The 19,392-nt window shown below is 41.3% G+C and overlaps 1 protein-coding gene across 9 annotated transcripts in view; it reads right to left on the bottom strand.

The window, feature by feature from the left end:
* Positions 1-19,392, bottom strand: part of vav2 (vav 2 guanine nucleotide exchange factor) — a 181,531-nt gene that overhangs the window by 114,991 nt on the left and 47,148 nt on the right. For all 9 annotated transcript variants that reach the window (XM_046374968.1, XM_046374970.1, XM_046374973.1 and 6 more), the window contains exon 2: positions 9,470-9,586. In XM_046374968.1, the coding sequence (XP_046230924.1) occupies positions 9,470-9,586 (117 nt within the window). The remainder of the gene's footprint in view (positions 1-9,469; positions 9,587-19,392) is intronic.

Raw genomic sequence — 19,392 nt, 5'->3', positions numbered from 1 at the left:
GTCATGCTTATCTGACACAGTAATTTTTGGTCAGAGCATGTGATAATCCTGCGTTTATGTCCCCGACTGAATCTGCTGGGCGGATATGGAAAAAGGTTGGTCAGGGTCTTTGTACTCATCTGCAGTTTAAATCTCGCAGAGGACTTAGGTTCTCAGTCTCATTTTCTTTCTGTTTTGATTCTCTAGGGATCTCTGAGGGGTACATTTACACTTTTGTCCCCAGAGATCAGAGGTCAGGGTCCGTCTCAGCACAGCTTCCCCGCAGCTGGTAGAGTTTCAATTTATTGCTCAAGGACACTTCAACAAAGTAAACATCTGGTGATGAAAATGGAAACTGAGCTGTGTAGTATTCAATAACGCAGGCAGAGAATGTTTGTGCCTGAACAGAACCAAATCGTAACCACAGTGATGTCATTAAACTGATTAATTTTTCCAACAGAGATTTGAAATGGTTTTGAGAACGCACCGATACATGATGATGTGCTGCTGATAGTACTGTCATATCAGGAAACACCTCTGTGTGTCATTCTGGGAGGTTTCTCTTCAGATCCAAGCCAAACCTTAACGACATTCAGTGAACACATGGTCGATTAGCCCGACTACCTGGCACAGCATTACTTCACGTCCATGCTGTCTAATGCTACAAATCTATCTGCTCTTCCCACTTAATACCAATGTTGACTGCGCACCACTAATGACATTAATGATAAACACAATAATACAAATCTAAAATATGAAGACAAAAGCCTGATTTAATTCGGAGAGCAGTGTCTGCAATCTGTCTGTTTTGGTTTGTTCCAAAATATTTTGCCAGCAAAGCATCATTGTCAGTGAACACAGAGAATTCTTTTTTTTTTTTTTTTAAATGTGACACAGTCTGGCATTTGGTAACTCTCATGATTTAATCATGTTTTTTGAAAAGCAGCTTATTCTCATGATCTCGCAAAGCTACCTTGACATCATGTGCTCTGTGTCCCAACTGTCTCCTAAAAGAAAATCTTCTGCCACTGTTTACAGGGATATTATCTCCGATTTGGGGGCAAAGAGGGTGTCACTGCATAACCCAAAGTGTACACCGAAATGCACAATCAAATTTATGCACACTGAGTGTGTGATTTATGAGCCAAGTAGATTTGCCTTTCAGCTCCATATGAGGGAAATCCGTGTGCAATGAAAAGATGATTGAGGATGGACTCCCTCTTTGGTGATTTTCTTCCTTTTTCATGCCAGTGATCCCTCAGAGAATGTACCTGTCTATCATAGTCGTGCCTGTGGGGCCTTGGAGGGAGGAATCAGAGGAGGAGAAATAATGAGAGCTCACACCGGCTGCAAGGAATTCAGAGACTCCAACTCTGTGGGGGCTCTTTCTCTGTACCCCCACACATACGTTTAGTCCTGCAGCGTTCCAAAGACACCACCCTAACAACAGGGACACGCCCTCCAGTGACCACTGTCCCACAAGGCAAGAGACGGTTGTGATTGCACCTTGGCAGCCTTTTGGATACTCGGCACAGCATAACAGTGAGCCGAGCAACTTCAAAGAGCCAAGCTGAGCACTAAGCTTGGGCCAAATCACATTGTCTCTGACTATCAGTCTTGTAGCACATAGTAATATTCACTGACACTCTAAACAAAAGAGGCCAATTATTTCCACAGTAGGACTGAGAGTGCAGCATGCAAGTTCAATGAATGATTTTTATACAGCTATTCACTTCTCTTCTCTCAATTCTGGTGATATAAATGACATGGTTGTGCAATGCTATCAAGGGAAAACAGAACCAAAATAAAGTGGAGAGGGAAAAAAAGACATGAAGCCAGAGTGGTTATTGGGAGTAAAACGTCTCTGCTGGTGTTGGAAGGTACAGTTTTAGTACAGTAAAGAACAGAACCATATCACCAAGAATTTCGCACAAAATCTGATTTCAGTATTGAGTAATCATGATTTAGCATCTAATAAAACTATACCATATCCTCAACAACTTTACCTTGCAAGTATAAAAAAGGTTAACTATCATTGCCATTTGAGAACATTGTACTGATTTTGTAATGAGGAGGCACAGATCTTATGGTAATGTTACAATGATATAGTAAATATGAGATGGTTCTCCTGTAATTATGTGATGCAAAGTCAAAGTTACAGAACACAGTTTGTTTTCCTCTTTTTGACTGTAACGTGCTTCCACACGACGGGATATTCGTGTGCAATATCAAAGCCTAACTAAGGAGCAGGTGGGTAAGGAACAGCTGGAGGGAATCCAGATGGCACTAACATTTCATTCAAATGACACATTTTGGGTCATCTGCCCTCAAGCTTTTTCTTTATTTGTCACGCACACTGTGTACTATGCTGTGGACTGTTTTGGATGAATGAGAGTAGACACCATCATCAATCTATCACATCTTGTCAGTACTGTTACTGTAAGTGTGAACTCAAACACCTGGTAGTCTCGCTGAATGCCCTCAAACAGTAACTATCCCCGAGCCGAGCACCAACGCATACTATGCCGGACAACAGCCGATCGCTCAGCAACCACCTGTTTGTGTGGGTATCACGGCAGTGGGCTGCAGGAGTAATGAGGTCGTGGGAGTGAAGCATGCAAGGGAGAGATGGAAGGGGGTCTAAACACAGGAAAGGAGAGGAAGTTCCCATTTATAATTCATGTCAGGAGAATTATCATCAGCACCGTGGCATTTGGAATGAATTATTGATCATGTCTTGGAAGCTTTATATAAAAACTTGCAGTTGGGGGGGTCCTGATGGACAGGGCATGAAGCAAGAGGGCACAGGGAAGGAAGAAGCAGCCACAAAACCGTCTGTTGAGGCAGGAGAATATGTTTTCAGAGAAAGTAATAGAGATAAATTCTCTCTGAGGGGAGAAGTGGGTGTAATCTTGGATCAAGGGAATTGGTGTTGGGGGATATACGGTAGTGGAGGTATTCAGATCATTTATGTAAGCAAAAATAACACTACCACAATGTAATAAGACTCCTAATAAAGTTCCTGCATTACATTATTGATGCATTACATGTAAGCAGCATTTTAAAGTTGCAGCTGACTAGGATGGAACAATTTTTAACAACTTCATACAGTATACTGCTTGCCAAATTAATCTGCGATGCTTTACAGTTTATGAAATAATTATACACAATTGAGGAGGTGTCAAATGTTCCGAGATGTTCTGTATTTGTCATGTGCACAACAATGACACTGAAGCAGTCAGCAATGAAATCCTTGTTCTCAGACTCCCCTCAACAATGCTCATACAATATGTATAAAAAGATGTTGTGTATGGAAAGTGCAATATTCCCCAATTAAATAGAGTGAGGTTAGGAAAATAACGTGCTGTAAGTGTGTGCGGTACTCATTTTCAGTGAAAGTTGTTATGTTATGTCAGATAAAATGCGACAGTTTCTTATAGCGAAGGCGTTCCTTCTTTGTCGACCACTGTACAAAAATACAGTTTTTCAGTTAATGTAATCACTTATTTTCCACCTCTAGTCATAATGAAGAACACGGAGATCCACACTGAACTTCATGTTCTTCAAATTAAACTAAAATAAAAGCTCTGCAATCATTTTGAAATAAATGACTTCAAACCATTCATCCTCTCCAGAAGGGCAAGGTAACCATAACTTAAAAAATCTACTTGGGCCTTGAAAGTAAAGAACTGTCAATGAGGAGGTGCCAGCTGAGTCAGTGACCCTGGCTACTTGACCCTTACATCTCCCTCTATCATTTACTGTAGCTTCTCCAGGCTGAGCCCATCAGGCATGAATCACTACCTATTCTGCAGCTATTCTTTTCCATTCCAAAAATCACAGTGTGAATCAATAACAACAGAAAACATAAAATGCACTTAACCCCCCGACCAGTGCACGGACATTGTTCAGTCCCCTTACATAATTTGTCTTTTCAAACAGGAACACACCTTCCTCAAAGTCCACTGAGAATGAACGTCTATCAGTTCATTACAACATCAGATCTTGCCTCCCAGTAATCTAAACAAGGCTTTTTTCTGCTATATGGAAAAAAAAAATAATCCAGTTGACTGTTGCCTGAATGGTTACAGTATGATGTTCTACACTGAAAATGTTACAGCAACTTTGCACAACAAAATAGGCCTCAGGTGTATCTCACAGCCAACTCAATGACTCCAAGGTGAAATTACAAAGCAAGATGGAAATTTTAGTCCAAATACTATAATATCAATAATAAAGAGACCCTCATCAATACATGTCTAACAGGACTTGTTCCAGTGAATTGTTCCTGTGTCACGTGTTCTAGCCACTTTCATTTGAGTATTCAAATGTGAAATAGATGGTATTTTTCAGGAACCTAACTTACCCTGAAAGGCAAGCTGGACTAAAACACACAGCTGATGATCCATAACCCTATAAATACCCCAAAAAAACAAGTGAAGAAAACAAAGATTTCAAAGGTTCAATGAACTTTGCATGTTTGAAACTGTTCTTGTAGTAAGAACAAATGAGCAACAGGGCTGGGCTGAGGGCTTGTGACTGAGGTTAAAAGCTACTTCAGTAAATAGTATTCAGGCAAGCGGGCCAACAGTGGCTGAGGCACGTTCCAGATGTTACTACTGGGTGTGGATGCTAAGCAACTAGCTATTTTTAGCCACAGCACACAGGAAGGAAATGAAAGGAGCAGAGTTCAGTGTGCGCAGGATTCAGAGCAGCAGAGAGGGTAATCAAACACCGCCGACCAATGGCAATCACGCCGTCCTGACACAATGGTGGTTCGCCTGCCGCTGGCTTAGTCTTATCACAACATACTCGCCACTGAGAGTGGGTGTGAGATGAATGGGTGGGGAGAGGAGGGCAGTGAGGGAAAGGAAGAGATGGATGGGGGAAGTGAGAGGAAGAGAAATGAGAGCAGTTGGTACAAATTAAATCATTGGATCGGTGCGTTTCTTGCACATTACAACTGTTATTGTGTGTTTTGTTTATTGAATGTCATTGTAAACTGATTATAGGCTATGACAGGCATGTCAAACTGGTCCACAGGAGGGCCGGTGTGGCTGCAAGTTTTTGTGCCAACCAACCAAGAGCACACAATTTGACCAATCAACTGTCTGAAGACGGAGATCAGTTGATTAAATGAGTCAAGTCTGGTGTGCTGCTACTTAGTGAAAGTTGGTGGTTGGAAAGAAAACCTGCAGCCACACCGGCCCTCCTGTGGACCAGTTTGACATGCCTGGGCTATGACAACACAACACGCTACAACACATTTCTAAAATATCCTTCAATCAAATGTCTTTATTTCATCCAAAGAAAAAAAAAAAGCATTTACTCACTTAAGGTAGCAAAAGCAAAAATGGTCAGTGTGATTTCTCTGTTGTAAGGTGGATGACTCAGCTGCAGAGTCGAAAAGTTCACAAATACCAATTATGACTGTGAGGTTGCAGGAAAATCTGCCCATTGTCATGTGAACCACATATGAAGAGAACGAGCTCACACTGAAGCTCATTTCAAATTTTACGCAGCACAAAAATAAAATCCAACTACCTTGACACCATAGTCTTGCATAGCCAGAAGTATCTCCACAGAGCTGGATAAAGGGTCTGACTATTCTCATTATCCTTCAGACATGAGGGGGAAAAAAATGCTCTAGCTATTCTGTATTTCTTTAAATCATAATCATCTTGAGTGTCACCAAGCCCAACATGCAGGGGAGGGGAGCCCTGGCTTTAAAATGGTTTAATCCCTGCAAAAGAAAAGGTAACAGCTGCTAGTTTTTTAGTGACTAGGTTAGAGTTAGGTAACTTGCCTTTTAAAGTGGGCTTCCTGCTAGCTCAGAGGTCGCTGTTGTTGTTTCCCATAGCAACGCAGGCTGACAGTATACCAAAAGTCTGCATCGAGTGAGTCAGAATATCTTGACACTATACTATCAAGGTGATGAAGAGACCTTGGATGGCTCTGACAAGTCAGTCAGTCATGCCTCCAAGGCTATTTAAATGAGATCGAAATTGATGCAAGCAACACTGCATTTCAAATAAATGATGCTGTTCCCTTTAATGAAGATGGCAAATCTGTCAGAAAGCTGCCTTTCTTCACTGCTCTCCAGTCACAGACGGAAAATTACCAAACTGTTGATCGATGGTTAACAGGTGCAAGCTAATTATGCTAATCATGGCAACAGCCAAATAAACTGATTGCCATGTTCATTTAAATGACAGCAATGTTCCTTCGGTGGCTAATTAAAATAGGTTTAGAGAAGGGAAACGAGGCGGTTGGGTTTGGATAGAGAGAGGTGTTTAAATAAAAGCGTTCTCTGGGGTCTACTGTAATAAGCTGTATTTCATTGGTTTAATGATGTCATAATGAATTTCTAATGATGGGGGATGGGTTAGGGTCCAAAGAAGAGAAGCGTGGTGATATGTGCACGAACCAATGCAGCTACTTTGTCTCCCTACGCAAAGAGAATGCAACAAGGGAGCCCTAGCTCATGTTGTGTGTAGCAGAGGGTTTTCCCGGTTGAAATGAATTAAGCAATGAAAATCAGTGAAGGACATCCAGCAGGGTGTGTGCTCCATCTGTTCAAATACTAGTCCCACTGGAAAGGGCAAGGGAAGGTTTTTTAAGGGGCAATTACTTTTTTTCCAGCATTGGGCACCGTTGGCCCCAAGTCTCCATTTGCATGTGATCCGGGAAAAGGCATCATTAGAGGGAGAGATGGCGATCAGAGGCCAGGGGAGATGAACTCTGGGCCTCCTGGCAGCCACTGTGGAGGTATGAAAGGTGAACAGGGGCTGATTAATGTTTATGGAGGCAGCAGCTAGAAAAACCTTCTCTCTTCCCTCCTCTCCCCAATGTCCTCTGTTTTAATTCTAGCCTTCCAGAGGAGATTAGAAATATACGGTTTAGGGTCTATCTCTGAAAACATCCCACTTGTTTTTCTTTGACTAAAAAAAAAATCTCCTCCTTCTACTTTTTTTTAACTGTCTTTGTCTTCATCTGTTTCACAAGAGGTAAAGCTGAAGGAACAGCCATGGCTGAGAGACCATACAGTATATTGTGATGTTCATACACCTGAAAAGAGCGAGAAATTGGATAAAACACACACACATTGTGTATGATTGCTGTGCTATTTCAATTTCACATCGTTTAAAAAAAAAATTGCTGTGGCAGGAAATTTGGTATTCCAATCACAGTGCAGGAGAAGAGAAACTTGAGACGCACTCAAGCAAAAACTGTCAGCTGGTGTATCTTTGGAAGCGATAGGTTGGGCGAGTGGTATCCAGTGTGACTGTCATCTACTGTATGACTGCACCAGTCTCCACAATTTACATAGACTCAGGAAGCTTAATGGAAATATTCTAGCATCATTCAACAGAACATCCAACCAGAACTGAGAATATTAACATGTAGATATTGAAGTGAAAAGATCTATCAATAAATTTGCTTTAGCAGTTCATAGAAACAAAATGAATGTATTTGAAAGGTTTTGGCTCTTGGTCTGAAAGGGTGGATCATTTTGTCATAATGTGCATAAGCAGCAAAGGGGATCGACAAAACATAACTGTCAAATGTCTTTCACCAAGCGTACGCACTTCTTTGCTTTCGGATGTACAGAAAGAAACTTTTGTGTCAAGGTAGCAAAAGAAGAAAGTACACATCCAGTGACGAAAAAAAGAAGGGGATAAAACAGCCCCCTTCTGCCGTCCATTTATGAGGCATTCTAACCATTTAAATGTATGCCACATTAGTAGGGATATAGTCAATTCAATATATTATAATGTGATGTTTGGCCTTAATGGAAAATCAATGATGAGACAAGCCCGCCACTGCTGAGACCATACAAAAGCAATTTCCAAATTGACATATGGAGGGCCTGTGTGATTGATTGTGACTGCTGTTGGATTTTAATACCGTTCGCTGTGAGCTCATTGACTCACAGACATCGTCTTGTGGTTTATCTGCAAACTGCCAAATGAGTCCTTGTCTCCTTTTTCTTTCCTCTCATCTCGTCCCTCTCTGTCTTTCTTCTGCCCTTCTTCTCATCCCAAAGCAGGGAGAGTAGATATTGAATTAGATATGTTGGGCTAATGTGCAGATGACTTTCCGCAAATACTATAAATCCTCTCTGTAATCGATTACGATGAGATGTGAGGTGAGGTGTAATATTGTTTATTCAGATCTCAGCTCTGCAGAGTACAAATTCTACATGTTCCTTCAATCAACTAAAAAGCTACAGTATTAATAATACCACTGCAGCAGCCCTGACACAATGGCATCAGCTGCCATCATCAAGTTAATGACTTCATACTATCAGTGCTGCTTGTTTTAACAGCCTACGAACCTAGACAGAAGCTACTACCCCTCTCAGCTCCACCCTCCTCTGTCTGCAACCCCACACAAACACACACCACAGTCAAAAGGATTAAAAAGTAGAGAGAAACAATTCACTTTCAAATGCTGAGGCCAACAGGGTACATTGATCTTGGACTACAAGGCAAACCCCCTTGAGATATTCCCAAGACAGGAGGGATGGGTCTTTCCTGAGTTTTCTGGGTCTGTGTTGGGCAGAGCAAAAACATGTCCAGACCATTTCCAGAGAAAGGCATCTGGGTCAAATGCTAAACCACCTTTCAATTTAGCTATCTCCCTCTGAATGTTACCCAGTTTCCCCCAGGGATCAATAAAGTATTTCTGATTCTGATACCTGTGCTCCAAAAACACTCAGTCAGATTCCATGTCCCTAACCCCCCTGAGCACAAGGGGGGGGGGGGGGGAGGACCTTGCACGTATAGTGGCCTTATGACTTCTCATTTAATGAACACAGAAATCCACTTGAATACCCTTATAGAAGTTGCCCATAAAGCGAATATAATGCGCGAGTGAGTCAGCCACCTTTACATCTGAGCCAACACACACATTCACACTGCATTCCAACAGCAGCCTGGTAAGGCAACAGAGTCGAGTTCATCTTCAGTCACTCAGTGACATAAGATGAGATTGCTGACCCTCAAGTGTTGCACCAAATGCTCACCCTAAGCTCCCTGCTCTACATTGAGCTTAATATAACTGACAGATTTGACTTTGAACTACCTTCAAACGCAAATAACTTGCACACGCAAAACATAGTCTCTCACACAAGTTCACACTGACACATGCCTGGACTCTTCCACCACAGACACGGTGCAGTAAAGACTAAAGACTATGTTACCATGTATTTCACTGGCAAGTCATAAAACCACAGTGCATCAGCCGATTTGAAACAAACTAATCATAAAACTACCACACAGCACACTGCAGGTTTTCACCTGACCACAGAAGGACACAACTCTTGCTATAAATGATATTATCAGTGACACAAGCAGCATCACGTATTTAAGTGTCTGCTGTAGTTAGAATATAGCCTATGGGCAGCACATTTTAGTCGTGACAGTTCAAATGCAGAGCGTTTTGGAGGCCATGAAGTAAAGCAGCCATTGTTTAATGTTTAACTCACCTTGCCGAAGTCCCTGACATCAAAGAGGTCAAAAGGGTCAAACAGTTCACTGTTGCGCAGGCCGAACTTGTCGTGGCAAACCTTGAGAAATGTCCGGATGTTCTTCAGACACAGGAACTGTAAGAAAGACAATACAAAAAAGACATAAATGCATGCTCAAGCTGAATCTTGCAGAGATGATACCAGCGACAGTTTACAGCATATTGCATCCATACCCATGTTGTTACAGCATTATTAACCAAGAAGAATATTTGACCTCAGAAAACACATTCCACTGATCTGTTTAATATCCACCGTCAATCCAGCAGCAATTTTGCAAATATTTAATTTCCTGGTTGATGATTGGCAGGCTCTCCATTTCATCCTCTCCTGGCGAATGTGTGATTATTCAGCACCAGAAGGTGAGTCTACTGATTGCTGCTCCTGAGGCTGATGGGCTGCTTCTCTGATCCAGATAAGGAGAGCCACAGAGGAGCCTGTCTCCTGACATCAGAGCACAGACAAGCCCACCGGCAAGATGCTTCTACAGGTTAAAGGTGGCCTGTTGGACCGAGACACTGGCCTCACAGTGAAAGGTCACAGGCCAAAAATCTGACAAACAAGAACAAAAACCCTGTGTCCCATGGAAATTTTACTTAAATAAGTAAAACTGGGTTTATACTCACAGTCAGATATTCAAGAAGGGGAACAAAGACCATCACTATTTAGAGATTTCAAGTATGTAGAGATACATATCTGTTTTAACAACTCATGAAATCCACAAAGTGTGCAGCATTTCCTCTATTAATCTCAACTTTGAAGTCTCTATTTACTATTCTGAGAAAAAAAATGTTATATTTGCACATTACAAAGATTAAAACAAATATATCTAATCTGCAGTGTTTGCAAACCAGACCTGATGGAGAGAATCTATTAACTAGAGCTTTGCAGATAAAATGGGCAGGCTAATATACTGGACATTATTAGCTTACTGCAAATTGGTATGTTATTTTTCAATAACAGCAACTACCCAGTTATGTAAACAAAGCATAACTGGGACTGATAGCTAATATGAGAGGGCTTCATAGGGACCCTGCAGCAGCCAAGAATACTCATAATAAACTGCATAATAAATACTCTCTGGTCACGAATATTGATGGTCCCAGAACTTAAAATATGCCATTACACAGATAAACCTTGAGGGCTGGGGAACAGGCCAATAACAGCCCAGGAGTATTGAAATATTAATGATAAGCCTAACTGCTTCCCCATCTCCCATCTTTGTGTGTGTGTGAAGAACACATTACCTAGCATGTAAATCCAGATGCTGCTCAGATATGCACTTTCATTTCTCTGAGTGTGAGCGATAGGAACCGATGGCCGTGAAAGCAGAATGTACACTCAAAGAGATTTGAGCGAGAGAGCCTGCGTGGAACAAAATGCTTGATTGCCTATTCTACTGAAAGCTTTGACAACATCCATCAGCCTTGTAATGGCTGATGAAAAAAAACTAGTAAAGCAATCATCACCGTTGCAAGTCACAATTCACGTTTGGTTAATGTTAGCAGGCCTTTAAGGCAGCCATGACAGCAGCAGTGAGTTTTTAGGTACAGTAATATGTTGCAGAGCACAGCCCCCGCCCCGAGACAAGAGCACAATGCTCTTTTTTAAAACTTGCTGCAGCTTGAAGAGCCACAGTGTTTCCTATTTCCACATTAGAACACCATCTGTATCAACCTGTACGCATTAGTTTTCACAGTTAGAAAGAGCACTACAAAAATCAACTCACTGTTACCATCCCAGTAATTTCTTTCTGATAAAAATTACAGTTTCATCTGATATGGTTTCCTGGTATTCTGTGGCATTTCAGTCTGCCTCTCTTGGCCACACCTGAGAGCCTTGCTGACTCATTCTCATTCATGTGTGCACATCTGTCTCAGTCCCAGTGTCATGGGTGTGAACCCCATAACAGAGGTACACCGGCCAGAGAAAAGAAATGTGATTGGTTGGCTATAGCCGAGGTGACATTTGCAGTTCAGCAGCTAAGGTTATCGTGTGTGCTGATCCTCACGTGCAGTGTGGGGGGAAAAAAAGCTTATTTTCCAAGCACAGATATGAAATGGTAACATTTGCTGGAGTGGTTTGGAGAAGAGAGAGAGAGAGAGAGAGAGAGAGACTCCACAGATATGGATCAGGACTGGGAAGATGTGTCAGACATTCTAATGTATGTTCGGTGATAAGAGAGCCAGGGTATGGGCAAGAAGAATTGCTAAGAGCTTGATGAAAAATACACCATTTCTTGTGGAGTGGAGAGTGTGAGTGCACCTGGGAATAAACAGGCTACAGTCACCTCCTTAGGCTGAGGTTGGCCTTAGCACAATCCATCTGGAATTACCTCACTGTGGTCTGCAATATTCCTCCATTTTTCACTGTGTTCTGAGTGCATCATGTACACACTCTCAGACGCACAAACTGCAAAAAGGTGGCTACAATGCTGATAGAATTCTCATATTTGCATGGATACACAAAACATGAAAACATATTTTTAACTTTAAACAATCACATGATTAAGTTGTCAACTGACAAAAAAACCGACCAAAAAAAAAATCATTTGACAACAGTTTTAACAATTAAGCAAGGAAGTGAGAATGCCTGGCTTCAGCTTGTGAATTTTGAACTTTTCATATCAGATGTCACCTTGTTCTCCAGGAACTCCAATGATTCATTAAATTTAATTCAGTAACTTCAACAATTTAAACCTTTCTTCTTCTGGATTGCAGATTGGATCATTACTGCAATACTGTTTTAATCTATTTCATTACTTCAGAATCCTGCGACTGCTGCTTCAAGCAACAAAAAGAAATTACTCCCACATATGGTTTTACGGCAAAAAATGCTGCAATTAAAGTTGACTGCAAGTGAAGACAGAGTGCAGCTGTTTGTTCCCTTTTGGCAATTAAATTATCGGTTCTTTGTTTGCGCACCTGTCGACTAAGACTCTTCAAGGTTCAGTCTGTAGGATTGATTAATTTCCGAAAAGCAATCTAACATTCATATTTATGTTTTCATCAGTGGATAATAACCTGAAACTGAGAATTGTTGTGTTTTGGTTACCTTGGAATGAGCCTTTTATATGCACAGAGTTCATGAGGCATTGGCATGTTTCTACAGTAACCCAGAACAGACAAACCAGACAATGATACGAAAGAAGGGCTTTTATATTTTCTATAGAAAATATAACATGTGTATAAATATAAACAACATGTATGTGGACACATTCAGTAAACAAGTCTTTGTGCACATATCTGAGCAAGCAACTGAGAATTTACTCCTTGTTTCAACATCTGCCATTTAAAGCTACCATTGCACCAACTGTGCTACTCATGGCTCACTTAGTGCTTCGACTGGCTGCTAAAATCATCCTTCAAGTCCAGTATTCATCAGATCCAACCCTCTTTGCAAGTATCTGCACCAAATGTAGCTCTTTAGAAATTAATAAAGAGATGGTCAGGGATAGATTGAAAGTGAATGAGAAAAAGGAGTGGAAGGTATGAAAGAGTTAAAGGGGAAAAAAAATACTGAAGAGAAGAAAGAATTCTTGCTGGTTGTCTCAGCTGTAGTGCAGCAGAAGACACTTTACCAGGTGGCTTGTGTGCTCCACTGAAGCGACAGCTCTGATTTTGACTTCTCACTCAAGAGCAAACAACTCCTGAAAGAGGCAGACTTGTTGTCAGGAGGGCGGGGAAGAGGAGATAGTGCAGAGGGGGAAGGAAACAGGAGGCAGAAGAGCAGCAACGAGGAAAGAGTCAGGTAACAAAGACCCGTCACTTCCCTGACAAGCCCTTCTACCATATCACTACGCTACATCACACAGAGAATAATGCATTGATCCTTTGGAAGGGTGGCCCTTATCTGCACACACATCCTACATGCTCATATCTGAGCAGGTACAAATTAGAGCTTCCTCATAAAAAAAAAACAAAAAAAACAAAAGAACAGCACATTGAAGAACTGGGATGCAGGAAAAGTGCGAGGATATGGGTGATCGGAGAAGGAGAAGGGGGAGGAAAAGGTGGGTTGTTTTGCCAAAAACTGAAGCTCTTTGGTGTCAGGGAAGAGAGAGAATGAGGAGGGGTAAACAAAGAGAGAAAAACAACCTATCGGGGGGAGAGACAGCAACTACCTGTTATCGATTCATAGACAGGATGCATTTTTGAAAACAATAAAAACGATAACAATGCATGTTGAGTTTGTGTGAGGGTAACTAAAATCACAATTTATGATTCAAAAGTACAAAAGTATAAGAATACATAAAATGAGCGACATTTCGTTTAAAGTTATTTTAACAATGATAAAACAAGAAGGGCACACAAAGCAAACACAGAGAAAAGAGCAGGTTGAGTCGTAAGGGATAGTATGAAAATGTTTTTAGAAGCCAGACAGATAAGGACAGTACAGGAAAACTATTTCAGCTATGTCTACCTCTGCCACCACTAATTCAATCACATGACAAACAAACACACGCAGAAAGCTGATCAAACAAAACAATTCCTCAAGTCCAAACACGAACACAGATAATAATGCGTGGCTTGTAAATAAAGTTGCAGATACACATCAGCTTGGTTCCAGCTCATCTTATTTCCCATGGTAGAGATATACTTTCATTATCTTGGGAAATAAGCTGTTGATTTAATCAAATTTACTAAATCATCAAAAGAAGAGTTCAGAGTTTCAGAGTCATTCTATCAGTCCCTGAAGAAACATAAGGCCACTCTTACAGGTGCTTTTGGAAGTGGAGAAATAATTAGCAAGAAGAGTAATTACTGCTTGCTTCCGATGCCTGCTGGTATCAAGCTACTGAAACAAGTGTACAGTAATCTGACATTCCTCTCCATGACCAAAGTAAATCTCATTATACAGAATTTTATATATATATAAATTATTATACAGAACAGGTCAAAATACCTCATAATTTCAGATTTATAAGCCAAAGTGGAAGAAATTGTGAGCTAAAAAGTTGCTCTCAACACTCTATCCCCCTAGAGGATAGGATAGAAGAGGAAAGGAGAGGAAAGGAAAGGAAAGGAAAGGAAAGGAAAGGAAAGGAAAGGAAAGGAAAGGAAAGGAAAGGAAAGGAAAGGAAAGAGATTTGTAACCGACAGACTGAGGTGAGTCAGACGGATGATCAGATACTCAGACAGCCAGTCAGGGAATTGTAGTCAGTGGAAGAGACTGATGCCTGTCTGGGAACTGTGTGGCAGCCAAATACTCATTCACACACAGACACACACACACGCATATAAAATCTCCTCATGTTGTGTCTAGGGCAGTGAATCACTCGCCAGCCTCAGAACAACAGGAAGGGAGTGCTCAGCAGGTGAGAGAGGAGCAACAACGAGCTCACAGGACCACAAGAAAAAGGCTGGCTGAGTTGTTTCCGACAATCTACACACACACACGCCTTGGCAAAGGTACATGCACACACACACATACAAATGCCAGGTAAAGGCGATGATGGATCCCGTAAACTTTGGGTATGGTTAATGATCCCACAGCCAGGGTGTTGATTGCTTTCTAGTGAAGAGAGATTTATGCCTGGCAGTGACCAGAACTCAACCTTTCCAAGTAAACCTCATCCAAATGGCTTGGCTCTACAGCGCACAAAATGTCCATTATACTAGCCCAGTAATATCTCATTCAGAGGGGAATGCTTACATTTGTTAAACAGCTACAAATGGCAAAGAAAATTAAAATCCACTCTTGAACAACATCTGCTGCCTGCAAGATGTTAGCACTCTGTTTTCACAGAAGTCTGTCACTATAAAAAGTTAAATCACATGTACACATGTAGTATAAGCATCCATATATTAAACTCTCCTCTTTTGGTCATAGGGGTTCTATTCCAAAAAGAATGGCCTGTGAAGATAATCCAGATGCAATGCAATGCAGTGTATCCACCTGGAACCTTTAGAAAAAAGTAGATACACTCATCAATCGTCTTTAATCACCAGCTGAGAGTGATGCAGCAAGTGCTTTTCTGCCGTTTTTTGCCCTGAGTTTCCCTTCTCAGGCAACGTACGGGCTGCCGTGCCCTGGAGGTTGTATGCAGGCTGTATGCAGCTTAAAATATAATTTAATCTGCGGCTCCACGTAAAGATGCACATACATCACCCATCATTTTCTATCAAGGAAGCCTGATTTTAAATAGGGTTTCAAGAGCACAGATTTGTGAAATCCCTTATTTGAAATCAATATCTGCTTTGATTAATACTTTAAACCAGCAAATGATTCCTCGAAATTTCCGCAGCTACAAACTTACAAGGGTTGGAAAAAGAAAAGTCAGAACAAGGCTGCACAATTTGTTGTCTTGAATATAACTTGGAGTTTAAGAGCTTAAAATGAAAAATGAAAGCGTAGGCGCATGCACACCCCTCATGTATGAAGTTTCCCAATGTTTAGGTGGCATGTGCCGGGTGACACCCTCAGGGGATTAATGAGTGCTGGGGCTCTCCTGCCCCACTTCCAGGTCACCCAGATGTTAAAGTCAGTGAGGAGAAAGGCCCCGCTCCTGCAAATTAGAGATGAGGAACACCGCATGAATAATGCATTGCCATAGTATGCAAATGTGATAATCTTATCCTATTACCCTGAAAAGCCTGTAAGAAGGCATGGATTGACCACAGTTTTAAATCCTGTACAACCCTCAGCAGACGAGGCAGAACTGCTTAGTTAGTGCGGCCCACGTGGCCTCATGTTAAAATATGGAAGCTAAATAGGCTAAGTACGGTTTTTAGTGAGGTTAATCTCCATTACAAAAGAAGATAATTCAGCTCAGTGCATAGACTCTGAAGGGAGAACGCCACCACGTTTCAAGAGCATGACTACATAATTAAATCGAGTCCACCTTCACCTTTACACTGGCTACTCACAAAAACACGCACTCTTAATTGCACATAGGGCATGTAGGTCTTGAGATAAGAAACACAGGGCATGAGGAGGAAAGCATGAGTTGCAACATGCCATCAGTAACATGCTCCCCACATGGACACATATTAGGTCATTCGTGAGAATAAAGAAGCAATGAACCTGAAGCCAACTAAAAAGGAGGAGGACCCCCGCCCCTCCTCCCCTCCATGGAGAGAAAAGCTTTTTGTATAAGAGAGAGTGCAACAGAATGGTGAAAAGAAAGAGAGGCAATATGTCTTCAAGGTACTGTTCTTTCCTCTCTTTAGTGAAGCGGAAAAGACCACAGCTAGGAACAAAGAATCTGTTCTCCTGGATAATAGAGAGTCAGTGGAGAAGGGGCTACTTCTTCAACATGTGGGGTTGCTTTAAGATGCAGGAGGTCAGCAGTTCTAAGAAGAATTCCTACTTACAATTTTTCATCTGTTATTTGACCGTTCCACTCATTTATGACACTACTTTGCTGCTGAGTGCATCAGTCATGTGAAACCTGTCTGGAGAAGGGTTTGTGTACATGTTACCTTCAGACATTAAGGAGAAAGAGAGGGTAGCACGGAGAAACATGAAACAAACAACAAAAAATAAAACAAAATAAAAGCTTTCACTATCAACACCTTAATTCTGCCTGACCTGATTTTTCTATTTCCTCTGACCCTTAATGTTTTTTTTTTCTCTCCTTTCTCTGTGGACCAGTAATAATTCATAAAGCTTTTTTTCTTCTGATGTGTAAAACATGCAAAAAAAAAAAAGAAAAGAAATTCTACTTTTGTTTTTGTTTTGTGCAAGAGAGGCTTCACCTTTGTATGACCGCCTCCATCTCTGTTTGCACTGGATTTCACAGCAGCCTATAATAAATATCATCACCATCTGCCTGGATGCCCTCGTGCCTGTCCTGTGTTTCTTTCCCAGGCAGTTGCTGGGGCAGTCTCAAACCTTATCAGCCAGACAGAGAAAATTTGAAAATTTTGTTCTTACTGCAAACACGTCAGGTCCAAAAAAGCATTCGGACAATACAAAAATCAGCATAATGCGGTCGCTCCAGGTTCAATCCACTCTTCATGTAAATACGAATCTGTGTTGTATCTAAGCAACAGGCCATGCTGCTAAGTGTGTGTTTTCTCCCTGGTTTAGCTACAGACTCTAGGCTTGATGAATGTGAGGAGGAGGCCCGGAGAGAATCCCAGACACCCATGGATCAATGGCCAGGTAATTTATGACATCAGACTAGGGAGAGGAAGACTACATTTATCTTTTTCCCCAGTGAGTTTCCCTCACAACATAAGGCTTACTGTGGTGATCTAAATGCCCCATAAGATTCGTTACCCTTCACTATTTTTCCTCCCCAGTCAAAACAAATGCTAGTTAGATACAAGTAAGTTGAGCATTATTTAAGTAAAGATCCTACCTGTAGGGAGCAGGGCTGCATTTACAGCACATTAAGTCTCACGGTTTTAAATAACCTGTGGCGGAGTGGTGTTAGGGACTGATAGATGCACGGTCGAAGAAATAATGAATTATGAATTATTAAATTATGTTGTGCAACTGTATTTCCACTTCACAGTGAATCAGAGGGAAATGTTTTTATTATATATATATTTATAAAAATTAAACTACCCAACAGTGCATACAAGGCAGCTACAAGATTAACACATGCTGATCAATAATTTGACATACTGAAAAGAGTATCCTCCATACGGCTACTGCTGCTTAAGTACATATTGTTGCTAATGCTCCCACAGATTTATGTATGTAGGAGTACTTGGATTGTTAGTGTGAATACATGCTGCTTTACATACTCTGCTACTATAAATAATTGAGTGTCTTTTGGTTTTGGACTGTTGGTCAGACAAAACAAGAAATCTGAAGATGTCACATCGGGTCTGGGAAACATTTTTTGCTATTTTCTGACATTTCACAGGACAAAGAAACAATTGAAGAGATAATTGCAAGGTTAATTGATTATAAATAAATACACTTTAGTCACAGCCTTAATTGCTCCCAGTAAGATCTGATTATATGTTCCACCACTGCTACCTTGTATTCACAGCAGCAGGCAAGAAATTACCTTTCTAAAGGTTCTCTGAAATTATTGCAGCAGAAATTCAAAAGGCCAAAACCTGAAAGCATTGTTAGTGCCGGATGTCTGTCGGTCCTTTGTTTAAGGAGGCTATCAGGTACGCAGGGGGCTGCAGCTCTGGGCTCTTGATGGCTGCGATTATCTCCAAGGTGACTAATGCCATTAACATGGAGAACAGCCTGTTAATTACCCAAGTGGCCCTGGAGCCGAGCTCAGCCCGCTTTAATCATCATACCCACAGCTTGGATAAACAATCATTCAATCATCACACAGCTTTGCCAGCGACACACAATACAGCAATCAGCCAATTTACAGATTAAATGAGTGAACGGGTGGATACTGTGAGATACAGTTTACATCCCCACAGTGGCACAATGGACAGCGGAGAGCTTTCCAATGGTCACTCAACCAGAGCGAATGCAATATGAAACCTCAGCAATACTTGTAAATGTGCTGTACAGTTTGATTTCATGTGAAACTGTGTGAATGATAAACACACTGGGGGTAGTCAACAACACGAGTGCACACTGTGCACATTCTGATAATAAATACAACAGCTGCAGATCTGTACATGTGCCAACAGACACGCTCAGAAAGAAAATACTAGCTGCCGATTGGCAGGCGGGCATCTGTTAAACCTGTCTGAAAGAACAACGATCAAAGATCACTTCAATTGATCAACAATCAGTCTGGATCAGTATAATCATACATAGCATTAGGGTTAGGCATCTAACCCAGATACTTCTGGGTCTGACTAAATTTATAGTAACAATGGTAAGTAACGGCTAATGGAATCATTAAGTCTGCTACTCTGAGCTCCTGATAATGAATGAAGTGCAGAACATATTTCAGCACTGAAGCCTCTGGACTGTAATTAGTATGGGTGTAGTGCTGCTGGAGCAAT

Source organism: Scatophagus argus, chromosome 20 (assembly GCF_020382885.2).
Source record: "Scatophagus argus isolate fScaArg1 chromosome 20, fScaArg1.pri, whole genome shotgun sequence".
NCBI classification, from domain to species: domain Eukaryota; kingdom Metazoa; phylum Chordata; class Actinopteri; family Scatophagidae; genus Scatophagus; species Scatophagus argus.
Note: the sequence above shows the minus strand (reverse complement) of the source record. Positions and strands in the feature narration are given on the sequence as shown.